This window comes from Falco cherrug, chromosome 4 (genome assembly GCF_023634085.1).
Source record: "Falco cherrug isolate bFalChe1 chromosome 4, bFalChe1.pri, whole genome shotgun sequence".
NCBI lineage: Eukaryota > Metazoa > Chordata > Aves > Falconiformes > Falconidae > Falco > Falco cherrug.
Window position 1 is genome coordinate 85,580,004 of NC_073700.1, and position 15,502 is coordinate 85,595,505.

General features: G+C 40.0%; 1 protein-coding gene across 7 annotated transcripts in view; it reads right to left on the reverse strand.

Annotated features, from left to right (window-relative positions):
• Positions 1-15,502, reverse strand: part of TPK1 (thiamin pyrophosphokinase 1) — a 313,127-nt gene that overhangs the window by 97,700 nt on the left and 199,925 nt on the right. For 6 of the 7 annotated variants that reach the window (XM_055708511.1, XM_055708509.1, XM_055708512.1 and 3 more), the window contains one exon: positions 12,967-13,113. The exons of the other annotated variant lie outside the window; for it this stretch is intronic. In XM_055708511.1, the coding sequence (XP_055564486.1) occupies positions 12,967-13,113 (147 nt within the window). The remainder of the gene's footprint in view (positions 1-12,966; positions 13,114-15,502) is intronic. 7 annotated transcript variants of the gene reach the window in all.

The following is a 15,502-nucleotide window of genomic DNA, read 5'->3' on the forward strand; positions in this document are numbered from 1 at the left end:
TAGTACAGTAATCTGGAACTAGGTTTAAGTACAAAAGAGAATTAAAAAAGGAGCAACATTCATGAAGGGCGTTAATAGCCATAAATTATAATGGAGGTTACATGTTGCCTGGTATTTCTGCAGTATTACTGATCACTTGTGAACAGGTAAGAAAGGAAATCCATAAGCCAGATAAATGAAAGACCAAGAAGTATCCCAGGCTGAAGTAATTAAATGAAAGACCAAGAAGTATCCCAGGCTGAAGTAATTCATTTGTTAATTCAGTTGATACCATCGAGCTTACAGAAAACTGGTAAAATATGTGTAGTAGAGATGATCAGCTACTTCCCATAACTGCACAGGTCCTGAAGCACACCTTCATTCGTGGCATGCATCATGTGGCCCAGCGGAGGAGCTGCATTTGTTTATGATAACTTAGGCTGCTGCTCAAGAGTCCTGCCTGCGGCCACCCCTCTCACACAATGGGAATATGCCAGAGTCTCCATATTCCTCATGGGATTTCAAGAACTAATGAGCATGGGTGCCTTAAGGCTTCATACAGTAGCTTGCACACCACCAACACAGGGAAATAACTCCCACGCAATCCTGAACGAACAGCAGGGGCTGGGACTCCACGCAGAGACATAGTGGCCCCTCAGGGACCTACTCAGTCCCCCTTGGTGCTCTTTTAACTGCTTTGAAGTGTCAGCTGGTACCCTGGGGGCAGTGAATGCCTTATGAATTTCCAGTTCCCAGGTTCCTCTAACATAAAGGAGATGCACAGCTCCTCCTTAAAGAAATTCAGCAAGCTCGCAGCTAATGAGACTCTCTGCCTGTGGCATCATTGCACAGAAGACTAATTCCAGATCATCAGCTGTTCTCACTTCAGTCTGAATACTTCCCCCAGTTGAGGAAAAACTGCTGGTGGTTACAAAGAGGAGAAAAAAGTACATTTTTTTTACCAGAGAGGCTTCTTCTTTTCCCTGCCCCAAAAGGAACACGATAGCTGAGAAAGGACTGAACAAGGTGACCTCATTATTAATAGCCTAAGGAGAGATACCTGCTGCAATGCAGCTTTTAGATGCATATATCTAAAAATCTTTACCTTGCTGTGAGGTAGGAAGACCTCAGACTCATAATGCAAGGGCACATTTCATTGCCAACACTGTGGTTACTAGTAGAGAATTCTGCAAGCTAATTATTATTCAATCTGATAATTTATTCTTTCATCAGAATAAAAGGATTCCCCTCTGGGTGTAGGCTCCTTCTTCTCCCTCAGGTACCTGACATCGCTGAAATTGAAAGCCATAATTCAATTAACAATGGATGGGAACTTTTAATGAAAATTAACCACTCAAAATAATTCAGAAACAGATGTTGATGCCACAGAAATGCAGATACTCCCTACGAAGCATCACTGGCTGTCATGTAGATGGGAAAATGCAGAGACATCTTAACTTGGAATTATACACCAGATGAGATACTATACTTACATCTGCAGACCACAATTCAATGAAGTGCTTAAGCACATGCTTAGATGTCATTAATCTGCTTTGCCATATGCTTAAATTTATCCTGTACCAGTAACATCAGTAGCCAAAAGGTATATACACTTCCACACTAGTAAAACTTCCCTGATTGTAAACTACCTTTGCAGATCTGTGATGTCTTACGGCATACACAAAAGCAATGCCTAGATTTCCAGGTATAGTAAATAAAATGTGAAAGGGAACTACTTTGTGAAACAGAATCCACAGCCAGGGCTGGAGCTAATGCTGACCATTTGCAAAGTGGCACCACTGAAAAGCTGCCCGCAGACCGTCACAGATCATACGGCTCATGGTTCAAAATGACTAAGGCCACTGCCAGGCTCCAAGTGCAAAAAGCAGGATGGACAGTTGGAAACACAATGCTAACATAAGGTTGTATGTTGGCAACCTCTGAAAGTGTTATGTTCACACAATCAACATCATGAGCTCTGTTTCTAACTGTTTCCCTCCTCCCCATTATTCCCTTTTGGAAAGCTGTTGTGGAATCTCATCAGACCAATGATTAAGAACTTTTTATGATTTCTGATAGAAATTTATCCATCAGTGGTTTAAAGCAATTTACTCTTGTTCTAACATCGGCCTTGAGCTTAAATAGACTGTTTACTTCCCTGGCACTTCCTTAGTACATTTAAAGGATTGTTTCTCCTTTCAGCACTTTTTTCTGAGAGGTTACACAAGAGACTAAAACAAATCTCCCCTTGCAAGGTAACAAAACCACGATACTATTTCTGAATATGGCCACATAGTCTTCTGTATCAGGAGATTCCAAATTCTTCCCAACAGATACTTGTACAATGGCTCTAACACACCTGTTCGATCTACCTGTGTCTCCACAAGTGTCCCAGAATCACTTAGGTGGGAAGGGGTCTCTGGAGATCATTGAGTGCCACCTTCCAATTGGGTTTTGAACACTGCCAGAGCCAGAGATTCTCTGAGCAAGCTATTCCTGTATGTAACCATGTTAATAGTAGAAGTTTATCCTTAGAGTTACCCAGAATCTCATTCTTCTGCTGGGCACCTCAGGCCTAAGCCTGGCTTCCTCCTCACGGATTCTGGCAGTTTGCTATTAGGCCTCTCCAAAGCCTTCTGCTCTCCATGCTGAAGAAGGCTGGTATCCTCAGCCTCTTATCCCTGGGCACATGTCCAGCCCAGAACCATCTTGGTGACCCACCACTGAAACTGCTGCTTTGACATTGAGAGCTGGCTCCCACAGGTTCCCTTCTACCACGAACTGCTCACTCCCGAAAAAGGCCACCACTGTCCTCTTCTTCCTTGCCTGTGTTTCCCCAGGTGCTGCTACCTCCCTACCAGACCTCCAGCCATGTGAGCTACCCCACCACTCCTCAGTTACTCCAATGAGTTCACAGTTCTGTGTCCACACATGGAGCTGTAGTTCCTCCTGTTTGTTTCCCAGGCTGCATGCATTTGTGGAGATGGATTTTCTTCTGACTTGTCTTATCTTCCCTGAGGGCCCTCTCCCACAACTCCTCTGCCCCTTGAACTTATTGCCTCTAAACACTACTCCCTCGCTTAACTACAAGCTGCCATCACCACCCTCCAATATAAGCCAGTTTAAAACCTTTCTCATCAGGTTGGCCAGCCTGTTGGCAAAGATGTTCTCTCCTTGCTTTGTCAAACGGATCCTGTCTCTCACTAGCAGTTCTCACTCCTCAGGGGAGCCCACGATCATAAAAGCCAAAGCACTTCTTGTGACAGCAGCTACGCAGCCAGCTGTTAGCTCACAGGTTGTGTCTGCACCTGCCTGAGCACGTCCTCCTCAGCTACAGGATTGAGAAAACACTACTTAGGCTTGCATGTAAGCTTGCCTAAAGAGTTCTGCAGTCCGTCTTGATTTACTTCAGGTTTCCCTCGGCAGCATCACTGGTGCCCATGTAGATGAGAAGAGGTAACAGCCCAAGGACTAGACAAGCCTTAGCAGTGTCTCTGCAACATCTGCGCAGGTCGAAGCCCTTGCCAAGCAACAGCTCCTATGCAGGCATGTCCGGGCAGCAGACAGGCTCCTTTGTCCCCTGCAGAGGGGTATCTCCCATCACCGTTACCTGCAGCGTATGATCAAGATGGCTCCCCCAGACGGAGCTCGTTCGCTTTCACTAGCTAGTAGGGCACTGCACCAATGCTGCACATTTAGATCTGAGGATGGGGAAGGAGCCTTTCTTCTGCCGTCAAGTCACAAGCTTCCAGGCTCCTTTTCTTGCTTTTAACAGGAACACATTCACTCCAAACACCTTGATTTTGGGATTAGAAGCTGGAAGCCAACACTCCCATGAAGGTCACTGGACCCAGCTGTACTGTTGGCAAGTATTTTTGATTGCAGTTGACATGAGTGACAGACACATTACAGCCTTAAAAGACACTGAAGAACTCAAGCCCTGATCATGGTTTCCTCTTGGGGTGTTCTGTTACAGCAGAGAGAGTGCTGATGTAACCAGTTACCAACATGAAGAAAAATTGGATTGTGAAGTAAATCACTTCCCATGGCAAAGCTGAATAGTTCTAGCTAAATCTTGTTTATCAGGGTAGTAAAGCATTTCCCCTAGAACCTCAGACATGACTGAATATTATCATTCTTCTGCACTGACCCTTTTTTAACAATAAGTTAAATGTAGAAAATCCATACAGTTGACACCACTGCCCTGGCAGATACAGAATTCACAGTGATACTGTAAGGGATTGGAAAAGCCTAAGAGATTTCATAAAAGGATTGAATTTAAGAGATAACATAGTTTCAAATATAACTGAGGCCGGAATAAGGATGCTTACCTTGTGCATCTTCAACTAATACCAGTACTTACATGTGAGCAGAAAGGATAATTTTTAAGTTTTCCTCTAAAGGAATCTATAAACCCTTCAGGCTGGGCCAGCCACTAAGTATTCAGCATTCTGATTTTTTCTGGTTTTGTAGTAGATAATCATTTATCACCTTATCACTTAAATTTTTACTGTCACTTAAATTCAGTCTAGGAACAATAATATTGATTTTCCCTGATATATTTTTAATTGTACACAATAAAGTAGCTTCTATTCCTTTTCTTTCCAGAGGAGGCCCTGTCACAGATTACAGACTTCTGAGACCTGTTAGTTTCCCTGCAGAACTTTCTGTAATGCTAGGGAGGAATGAAAAAATCCTATAGCGCCAAACTATCACTGAAATCCATTTCATACTCAAAGGGGAAACCTCTTCTTTTAAAATTTCGGTGAAATTCACCTCAAGCAAGGCAGTAACATGCCTTCAGAGATGCAGTGTCACTTAGTGGGTAGCACAGAATCCTAGAACTTGAGAAATCTGGGCTAACAAGTAAAGCTGAACAAAGAGTTACAACTCAGCAAAAATTTCAGGGTGATTCATAGGCATGCTGCAGTAGACATCACCCCAATAGTTTCCAGTAGTACACAGATGAGGCCACTCTGGTCATTGGTACAACAGAACCAAAAGGAAATCCTGTGAGACCCAAGAGGAATGGGCGAAGCTGTAATGACAAAAGGGCATTGATAAATTAATGCTTCATAGCACAGAATTGCAACTGCTGGGAGGAGACAAATCCTGGGAAAAATCTTCAGGGTAGCAGTGGCTGCTTAATTTAAAGCAGGAATATTTTTTACAAAACTAAAATAAAAAAATAAAATATCATGATGTACCAAGAAAAGACATCTGATGGGATCCAAGAAAAATCAGGGGGTGGGGTGCGGGATGAGGGTAGGGGAAAGGAAAGAAGAAGAAACAAAATTAGAAAGGGAAAATAAGATCTTGCTGTATGATGATTAATTAGTAAGGGGAGGGGCCTCTGATCAGGCAAGTTACAGAAAGTGTTCATAATTATCCCTCTAAGTCCCCTTAGTTCTTTATGTCTAATGGTTAACCTTGAAACTTCTAAACATTGTATTACTCCCTCTAGGTATCAGGCGGTAGACAAATACTTTAAACTGCAGTAATAATCATAAAAATACTACAAAAGCACCACTCCATGAGATCTTCATACAGACAAGCATCTGAATAGTTTTTCTTTTTTAAAGTACAATTTATGGTACCTTTTAGAAAGCTCATTAAATGATGTATAAAGTATTTGAAATTTGTATTAACAGTTTGATAAAATGCCACCCCCCCCTTTTTTTTTTTTTTTTTTTTTTTTGTCAAAAATCTATTCAGAGAAAGCTTAGTAATTCTTTAGCTTGCTACAAATGTCCATACAGGATCAAAGTCCTACCTGGAAAGAGAACCAAGCAAAACTAGAATGAACACCTACATGCACGCACACTCCAGCTTTCTGCTATTTCATTACAGAAGAAAGATTAAATGAACACACAGCAAGTGAAGATACTGCTGTGGTCTTCCTCAGCTTACTGTTATCATCAAAATAGGAGAACGTTTCAGCAGCTTCCCATGGATCTGAGTTTAATCATCAGGTTGCACCAGTAAGCAAATGTCAAATGTTTTGCTGCTGATCATTTAACATAAGGCAGACAACTTGTGCAGCAGAATTTTTTCAGAGTACAGAAAATTATTAATCCCAACTACATTGCATGCAAAACCCCCAAAGTATCAGAGCAGTGTGGAAAGAAGTTTGTTAAGATGGGGATGAAAGGAGAGATTAAGACTTCAAAGGAAACACAAGTAATTGGCAGGTTTGGGAAAGATCTCAGCTCTAAGAAAATCAGCTTTTTAACAGAAAACTTCTGGTGGTTTCCATAAGGCAGCAAAATAGATATTACCATATTAACAAGACCATATTGCATCAGCTAGGAGCAACAACTGAGAGCAGGAACCTCACTGGAAGACCTTATTAAGGGTCAATCTTCTCCTAGGTGATCAACCATCAGCTGCTGTAGTAAGTGATTAAAAATCTGGAAAAAAGACTGAAAAATCTTGAGAGCAGAACCTTGAAACTTACCAAACACCAGCTATTGATTCAGAATCAAACTGGATGACTCAAGAATTTAGAAATACATAAGTCATCCAATTAAATTCCTTACATCACCTTCTTTTGCAGACAACAATTAAGATGTGAATTTTAAAAAAGCTGTGTGATTAACATAAGCTGCTATAGAGTATTACTTGTTTCTTAAAAATTATGAGCAGTTGAAAACAACATTTAGTAAACACTACTCTTGTACTTGGCAATGATAGTTTGGTATTTTCCTTTCCTCCCTGATAGATAAGGTTTTTTTTGTTTGGGTTTTTTTTTATTATTATAATTTTTTAAAGTGGTTACCTGCAAGCTAACAAACTGACTTATGAATCTGATTTTTAAAAAATTTGCATGAGTCTCCATTATACAGATGCAATCCATAACTATTAGATGTCATCATCTGCAAAAGTGTCCGTGAAAAAAGCCACGTAATTCCAAATATTTCATAAAGCTGATGCAAATTGCACTTTTAACTGATGATAAATAAACTGCTTCAAAGGATATGAGAATTTCAAAAGCAAATTATTATTTCTAAGATACTATATATGCTTTGTATATTTCATACTACACATTTGCTGACATTGGAATAAAACCAAGTTACAAAGACTTTTGCTGTTAAGAGAAAATCCCGCTAAAATTTTCCTTTTGTAACAGCAAGAAGCAAGATAGCAAATAAATCTTCCTGAGGCCAAGATGTGATTGACCAAAATGAATTGAATTTGGATTACTGATATCTAGTAAAATACAGAAATCTTGTGGTAAACATGAAGCCACACCACTTCATAGCCATAAATTACCGTGAAATAAACCTTAATTGCTTGGACCTGGAGCCATTTACACAGGCCCATTACAAAAATACATGGTAAGAATGAATGAATGATCACTAGCCCAGCTGGATTTTCCTAGAGAAGAAGTAAAACACAGGGTCTAACTCTGAGCAGTCTTATTTTAAGAACGGAAGTTGAGCTGTCACCAAATCCTCAAACTTTCTTACCAAAGAAGGAAACTAAGGCAGCTAAACTACCAGTGTAACAACTTTTTTTCCTGAAAAGCCATTTAAATGTGCTGCTGAATCCCGGGAAGCACAACCCCCTTGCTACAAAGGTTTCTGTAAAGGAGTCAGGCTCCCAGAGAAGGGCTTGAGTAAGACTTTTTCCACTGCTAATATTTTTTATATCAGCAGTGTTTCTGTCCAGCTGAATGGCTGGCTTTCTCACAGGAAAAGTCACAAAAAGATCTATTTACCAAAGAACAAGAAGTTGTATATTTGTGAATTTCATAGACTCATTCAAGTGACCTACAGGGAGCTCGAGGCACAGAGACTCACTGCTTTGTCAACTAGATTACATTGCAACAGTGCTCTTTGAAAGCAGATAGCGAACAGGAAAGACAGCTTTTCAGGACAATAAATATTTCAAGTACTAAATATATATGTTTAAATATTTTGTTTAAATATTAAATATATGTTTAAACTGCTTCCTTGACAACTGGGACTTTTGTGCAACTGAATTTACCCACAAAAATGTGCTAATAATACAGGAAAAAGAGACGTTAAAGCTTATCTCTGTATTTCTAAATTCCCAAGTCATCCCCCAGAAGAGGCACGTTCACTAAGGATTTCTCCAGAGTGCCAGCAAAAGCCAGATCTACTTCTTACACTTATGAGGCAGTACGGAACCGATCTGATAATTCATTCTTGAAATTCCTGTGAAATTCTGGCTGCCAGAAGAAAACTCCAAAGTTGGAGGTGTATACCCTGAAATTCCCATTAAACTTTACAAGCATGGACACATGGCAAACCAAATAACACTGGCACAGAGAAGCGCAGCAACAAACTCCAGTAAAGTTTCCAGTCTTGTACCTTCCCTCCCTTACATCCATTGCAGCGTCCCACCCAGGAGCAGATCTCCACGGCTTTTCTGCATCTGCACAAGGGTTCGGGTAACGCTCTCTGGGCTTCAGGCGAACGGGCACAGCACTGCTCATACGCGTATGGCTGTTCTCTCTTGTCCCCAGCAGAGGTGGCACCCTCCGCAGGCTCGGTGAGCACTTCGTGGCCAGTGCTAAACCCAGACTGCGCCCAGGCACTGCCCACCAGCACGATAGCTGGCTCCCACTGACCCTAACCCTAACTGGGGACCAGGCTAGCCAACCAGCTGCACAGCCTACGGCATGGCAATATTTATGTTAATTAAGGGTCTTATTAGCACTGTTGTTCCTGTTACCATAATACTATGTTCCACCTCATTGCAGAACTGAGGATGTAACGGCGTTTTGTAAAAAACCAAACGAGCCTCACAGCAGCCATTCAGAGAGGACGTGGGTTTTATCCAATTTACAAACCAGGAGACTGCGATCAAAAGACTATACAATTTACTTCAATGAAATGGTAGTAAAGAGGCAAGAATAAGGGATGGGACTCCTGATTCTTACTGCTTATATTTAGCTGCTGGACCACTATCTATGATGTTAAATTATTCATCGTTTCTCACAGGGAAGGCTGTGAGAAATACACTCACAAGAAAAGCTGTGTTCAAGCAAAAGGTTTATCAAAGTATTCATGGACTCTTTCAAAAGAGTTAGCTAACTGACAAAAATGTGCTGCTGTAACACATTTTCATGTGTAGGTAGCAATTCTTCTCTACATCCCAGGGCTGGAATCCTGTGTGGGGAAAAATGAACTGCTCAGTATATGTAAAAGACAGGCCTCATTAACTCTTGGACATCTTCTCATTTCTTGGTCATAAATCCTATTACCTTGTATTACAAACTGCCATAAAACTCACAGATAAAAGATAATTTATGCTCAGTGTACAGAAGCTAATGTTTCTGTACTCCTGAGAAGCACACAACCAGAAAATGAGAAAGTATGTATGTGAAACCTTAAGCCATTCATACTGAGCATGGCCAGCATAATAAACATGACTCTAAGGGCCTAATGCTCTTCAGCCAGGGTATATTCTAATGGTAATTGATATTACCAAAATTCTGAGCATAAAATGTACGGACTGTTGCATAAAATTTCCTGCTTATAAAGAGTAATTACTCTCTATTAAGAATTCAGGCTTTCCTCCCTCCCCCAACTACAGAAATAAATATGATGGCTATTCAGTAAAAAGACACTTGGGTGGGGTTTTTTTCTGTTCTTTTCTTTTCTTTTAATTCCAATCATCACATTAGAAATTGCTTCAGAGCAAGCATAATCTCCTGGAATTCTTACAGTCTCCCTGTTTCTGATTCCTATCCTAATTAGTGTTCCATGGCACACAAAAACTAACGACCCTTGGAGCTGGCAAAATCAAAGGCAGCTCAATCTTTTATTTGCTTTTTCTCTGAAGCAATTTAAAGTCTTCGGACTTTGGTACTGATTTTATCTCTTGGTTATCTGCTCATGGAGTATTTTGCTTTAGTGAAGATTGAGCAGAAGATGCATTACATTTAGGCTGTTTATAATTAGTTTTTTCTTTCCCATTCAGATGAAAGAAAATCTTTCACTGTCAATTTATAACTTCTGCAGCTACAAACTACATTCTCATTGCTTTGGCCCTCCTGTAACTGCACCCCATTTTATGCCTGCTTTCTTTTCTTAAATATTTGTTTAGTAATTTGACCTATATTGGAATTCATTTATCTAAATTTAGATACCTACAGAATATACCTAAATCTCAACCTACAACCCAATTTCTCCATAGGGTCCACGGAGACAGGTATTTACAGGGTGTAATTCTTCCTGTCTTTTTTCTCACCTCTATCTCTCATCATCCTTACAGGTCAGAAATGAATATAAAAGAGTTTACTTCTTTGTAGTTTTCCTCATTTTCCATGCCAAAACATTTTTATCAATATATTTCAAAAACTTGCACTGTCTGTTCGTCTGTTTCCCAAGAGATGCCTCAGTACTCAAAACACCAATTACCCCGGCATTCGGTATTCGGGTAATTTTGTTGGCTGATGAAAATAGGCTTTGTTTACCTGCTCCTCCTTGCTTGGTAGTCTGCAGTGGATCTCAAATCAGGCATTGTCCTTGCCATCTTTCACTGTCACCCTGAAGGCTTTTAGCAAGTCTATAAGCCTGTTTCCTACAACACTGCGGACCCTTTACAAGTGTGTTAAATACTGATTTATTTCTTCTGCTCTACCCTTCTGTATCAACACTGTAATAACATGAAATAACTCTTTCAAAGTGATTACTTGATAGATTTTATGTTGTACTTAGATGCCTGCTCACACCATCCTCCTCATAGATTCTGCATTAGTAACTAACTAAAAAGTATCCTTTCTAGGGCTGTTAGGGGATTACCAGTTTTTCTGCTCTATCCAAATATTTTAGCCTCTGTCTAGGTACACGTGATAGAGAACCAGTACTAGTCTCCTGCTGTAGTGAATGGAGGGCTAATATTATTTTGAAGCAAAAGCATAGTTATATTTTGCTCATATATTTCATCCAAAGAATCCAATAAACATCATTCTTTTCCCCAAGAGAGAAAGGTTTCAGATTTACATTTTATAGAAAAAGCAACATGCTCTTAACTTCATCATTTGCATTAGCATTTGAATCTCAAAACCTTGCTTCATTTGTTGCACAGTTTCCAGACTTGCATTTCAAAAAGTCAGTGGGTCTCCTACTGTGTTCAACTCCCTCCTACCTTGATTTTAAATTACAAAGGGGAGAGGGGAAAAAGAATGTCATGATCATGACTGTTTACAAGAAAAAAATATCACACCGAACTCCATACAAAAAACTCCAGTACTTCCAAGCTTAGGACACTTGTTTCATTCTGTGTATAAACTACTCACTTGATTTTTATCTAAACCATGCAGGATTAATGTTATTATCTGGAGGTACCACGACAGTTGACTGAAGATGCTGACAGTGACAAGTTTAAACCAACAATGAAAAGCAATTTTGTGTCAAAGTCAGCATTAAGATTGTTTAACCAGCCTGCCCCCTATACCTGCCCTTTATTTCTGAACACTAGAAATAGCCTGAAGTTACAGCAGCCAGTTACTGGCCATGCAGACTGACAGCCAGGAACGGCAGAAAAAAATAGTATCCTGTGGAACTCCCCCCATCAACAAAAACGTATTAAATGCTTCTTGTATGGCATTATTAAAACCAGAACATGAAGTTTCCAGCAAACCCAAACAATTAGCAACCTCCCTTTTCTCTTTAAATGCACAGATCATGAATTTTTTTCAAGTTACAAAAGGTTTAGTTATTCATTGAAGACTCTTCTGAAAGCAACCATAGGCATGGCATTTTAAAGCCACTTATAGAAAAGATGGATGAAAATAATTATAAGTCTTTCCAGTTCATCTAAGTGTTCTGTAGGCTAAATCGGGAATTCTCTGTCTTATTTCAGCTTTTCACTGTTCTTTAAAATATCCTAAAATGAAATTGCAGTGGTCAGTAAAGTACTGCACCCACAGATAACTGCCAGAGAGTTACTCCTCACTTCCAGATTTTTAACCACAGTTATCCCTGAGCCCTCCTTCCCCCTTACTCTGTCCATTTAGCTGTGCAACTAAGGATCAGTCATTCCTCACCATACCGGCAAATGAGCTCCTGCATCTACTACCCTTCCTGCAGACGCAGTACTTCAGAGTTGTTAATACACCATCTGCCCCTGTGGATTTAAATCTATAGCCCCATAGAACCTTATTAATGTTTTTCTCAAATTACAATGAAGCATGCGTGGTGCAGGGTTTTGGCACATTGTCTGTGAATGGTATTTATTTTAAAGAAATAAGCTTTCCAAGGTAAAATGGGGAAGTTAGTCAAGCTTCTAGAAACCCTGACATCAGGAAAAGGTATTTCCAAACAAATAAATGTACCACTGTTAGAGAAGACTTTCTCATGCTTATATCTGCCTTTAAATTAAACCTTATAAGCAGAAGCCCAGCAAGATCTTTTATGTGTGTTATGAATCAATAAATGGAACAACAGACCTGAAAACCATAAAAATAACACATCTTAAATAAATTCCCTTGTTGATGCTAGCTGGATTCCCATCATAACGAACTGCACCACTCAGACCACATAAGAGCTCTGCCTGATGTGCTTGTCAGGAGCTTGCTCATATTTTCCTTACATCTTTCTTTTGTTTCCGTTCCTGCAGGCATCCTTGTGGCTACTCAACATGCAAAAGGGCTGTATGCTAAATTTATACTTACTGGAATCTAATTAAAAAGTTTGGGTTTGGGTTTGGTTTTTTCCCCTTCCATTTATAATCAAAACCCTGTATTTACCCAAATTCAGTTTTCATACCTTCTGGATTTCTATGTTCCTCTCCTTTTATGCAAATCTGTCCCAAACAAATTAAACACAATCTTTTCCAAGGCAGGAATGAAGAGCCCATCATTTCCTGTCCACTTCCCTGCAATGTTTTATATTTAGGCTCTGACCCTACAGAATACAATTAAGAAAATGAGCATTTAATGGTGCAAGACCTACAGGACCAGGGTGGGTGGAAGGTCAGTGTTATTATGAAGAAACTTTTCACAACACTTACAGGTTGAAGCAGGTAAATCAGTGAGCACTCCTGGATAACTATCACTGGAAAAGGAGTGATATTTGTTGCATGAAAAAGCGTTTCCACTGATGCCATTATTTGGTCAAAGCGTCCTCCAAGTCCACCCAAAGTCACAATCACATCGATCTAAAAGATAAAACAAAAAACAGTCACCAAGAAAACTTTCAGGCATGATCTCTAGACCTGAAAATCAACAATAAAATCCACTTTGGGAAAGAAAAAAGAAAAAGAACACCTGACTATACAAAAGAAAATGTCAAATACTGTTATTTACTCCCATTACCAGTAAATACATTATGTGAATTTTGAGGCTGAGTATTAAAGCTCAGCAAATTCATGGTCAAAATGTGGCGCTTTTAAAAAAGGACATAACTGTTCTCCCTAAAATACAGGCCAGTCTTTGGAGATACTTATCTGTCTGCCCTGAACAGACAGAGCCTAAGACATATCACTCTGCATCTAAGTTCCTCAGCTAAGTGTGGTATATCTGAGCCTTAGTATCCCCAGATCTCAACATCATTTCAGTGCTATCCTCACAGTTTACAGGGTGAATAAAGGAAATGTCAGGTGAGGGTCATTATATGTCACTTCTTGATCTTGCTACACAGCACTTCAACGTACAAGCAAACCCACTCGCAGGCTGGTTCTACCTAAGATTAAAAGTACTGTTGAAGCAGGAGGTTGCACCCGAAGTGACCGGGACACCATGTCCCAGCTGTCAGGGACAGGGACAAGAGTGCTCCCTTGTCCTGCTCCCAGACCCAGAGGGAGCAGCACCTGACTGCTGACGGCAGGACTGCTGCTCTTCAGTTCTCTCACACTTCATCAAGGCTCTGAACACTTTATTTCCTATAAGCAGAGAGGGAATATTAAAAAAACCTTGGTTAAGAACTTTTGGGTCCTCAGATAAAAGGTCATTGAGTGCAAAGTGTTATTATTATTACTTCCATAATGTGGATCAGTTATGTTCAGTAATTGTATTTTAAAAAGCTACTACTGGGTAAGTCCTATCTAGAGCCTTAACACATTGCAGCTCTGAAGTCTTTAGAAGCTGACTTGACAATGGCCATCTGCTGAAGTTTCCAACTTTATAGGGCTTATGTCCATGGCTACTGTGATTGCATGAAGTTTTACTCAACCCAGGAGCCACATAATGGTGCTCTGTGTTTCTGGAATGATGTATTAATAGCAACAGCTTCTATTTTTATTACCAGGGCTGGGGCTTTACGATTCTGTTGAATACTGGTTCGCATGAATATTAAGCTCTTTTCCTTTTGGTAAAGAATTATACCATCTTTCTCAGCACCACTAGGAAAATACTTGAGAAGCCAGAATGGATCAGTGTAATACATCATATTAGCAGCAAACGCTGAAGCAAAACCCCTATTCTTGTACTGCAGACAGCACCTATTTTCTGTGCAGATTACAGATCACACAGACCCAACAACGTACAACCAACAGGGTATGAATGGCAGGAAAACCTATCCTTAAACAGAAGACAAAACAGCAAAAGGTAAAAATCCTATGTGCCCAGCTAAGCTACTATGTTTTCCATTTTATTTATTTTATTCCAGTGTAGAAACAAAAGGCATTTGTTTGACTGGTGATGACTGTGATTTAAAAGGGTGGATTGTTTCTCTGAAAATAATACTGCTAAAAAGACCCACCAACACCAGTTCCCTACCAGATAACTAGGAGTAAAAATGCCCCCACCCCAACAGAGGCCATGGGGAAAATCTGCTACATTAACCTGGAATGACAGTGAAGTAAAAGAGGCTTTGCAAAGGATCAGGATCCACACGTGTGTTGTTTTTCTTGTGAGCAATGGGACTGAAGCTTAAATATTAGCCCAGACTAGACTAACCTTCAAAAAGCTGAGCAGCTGCTTTATAGTTTCTTGGCATATATGTCTCACCACACATGAACTTGTTTGTTTTGGCTTTGATGTTTTCTACAGTTTAAAAGGTAAGGATGAAGGAAAAACAGAGTTCCCTCTGACTTGTAATTAAAATGATGCATTAACATTCTGAATGTGTCTCCTTTCCCTTGTAAAACTGTCAGAATGTCAGAAAAATCCTGCTCTGTTATTCACACACGTGCACTTACTATGAAGTACAGGACCTATCTCAAACACTGAAGTGATCAGTGACTGCAGCTTTTTGTGACAGAGATTGCCAGAGTACTGCAAGTTGAAGAAAAACATAAAAATCCCAACAAAAAACAATCAAAACTTCCCAACCTTCTGCATTTTAAAGTACAACAGAAGTGATCCTGAAGTCCTACTCCTTACTCAATAGCAACAGCACAGTGAGCTTGTGGATTGGTTCCCAAAAAGTAAGAAAATAAAACAAACCTAGCATGGAGTAGATCTGTCAAAAAGGCATTCCTAACACAGCGGTTTGGGGTTCTTGCATGTTGGGAGAACGCTAATAAGGATATCTGAAAGGGAAGGTAGCTATTATATAGGGTTTGCATGGGCTGTGAAAAATAAAAGCACAAGTATGTGACAGGTACA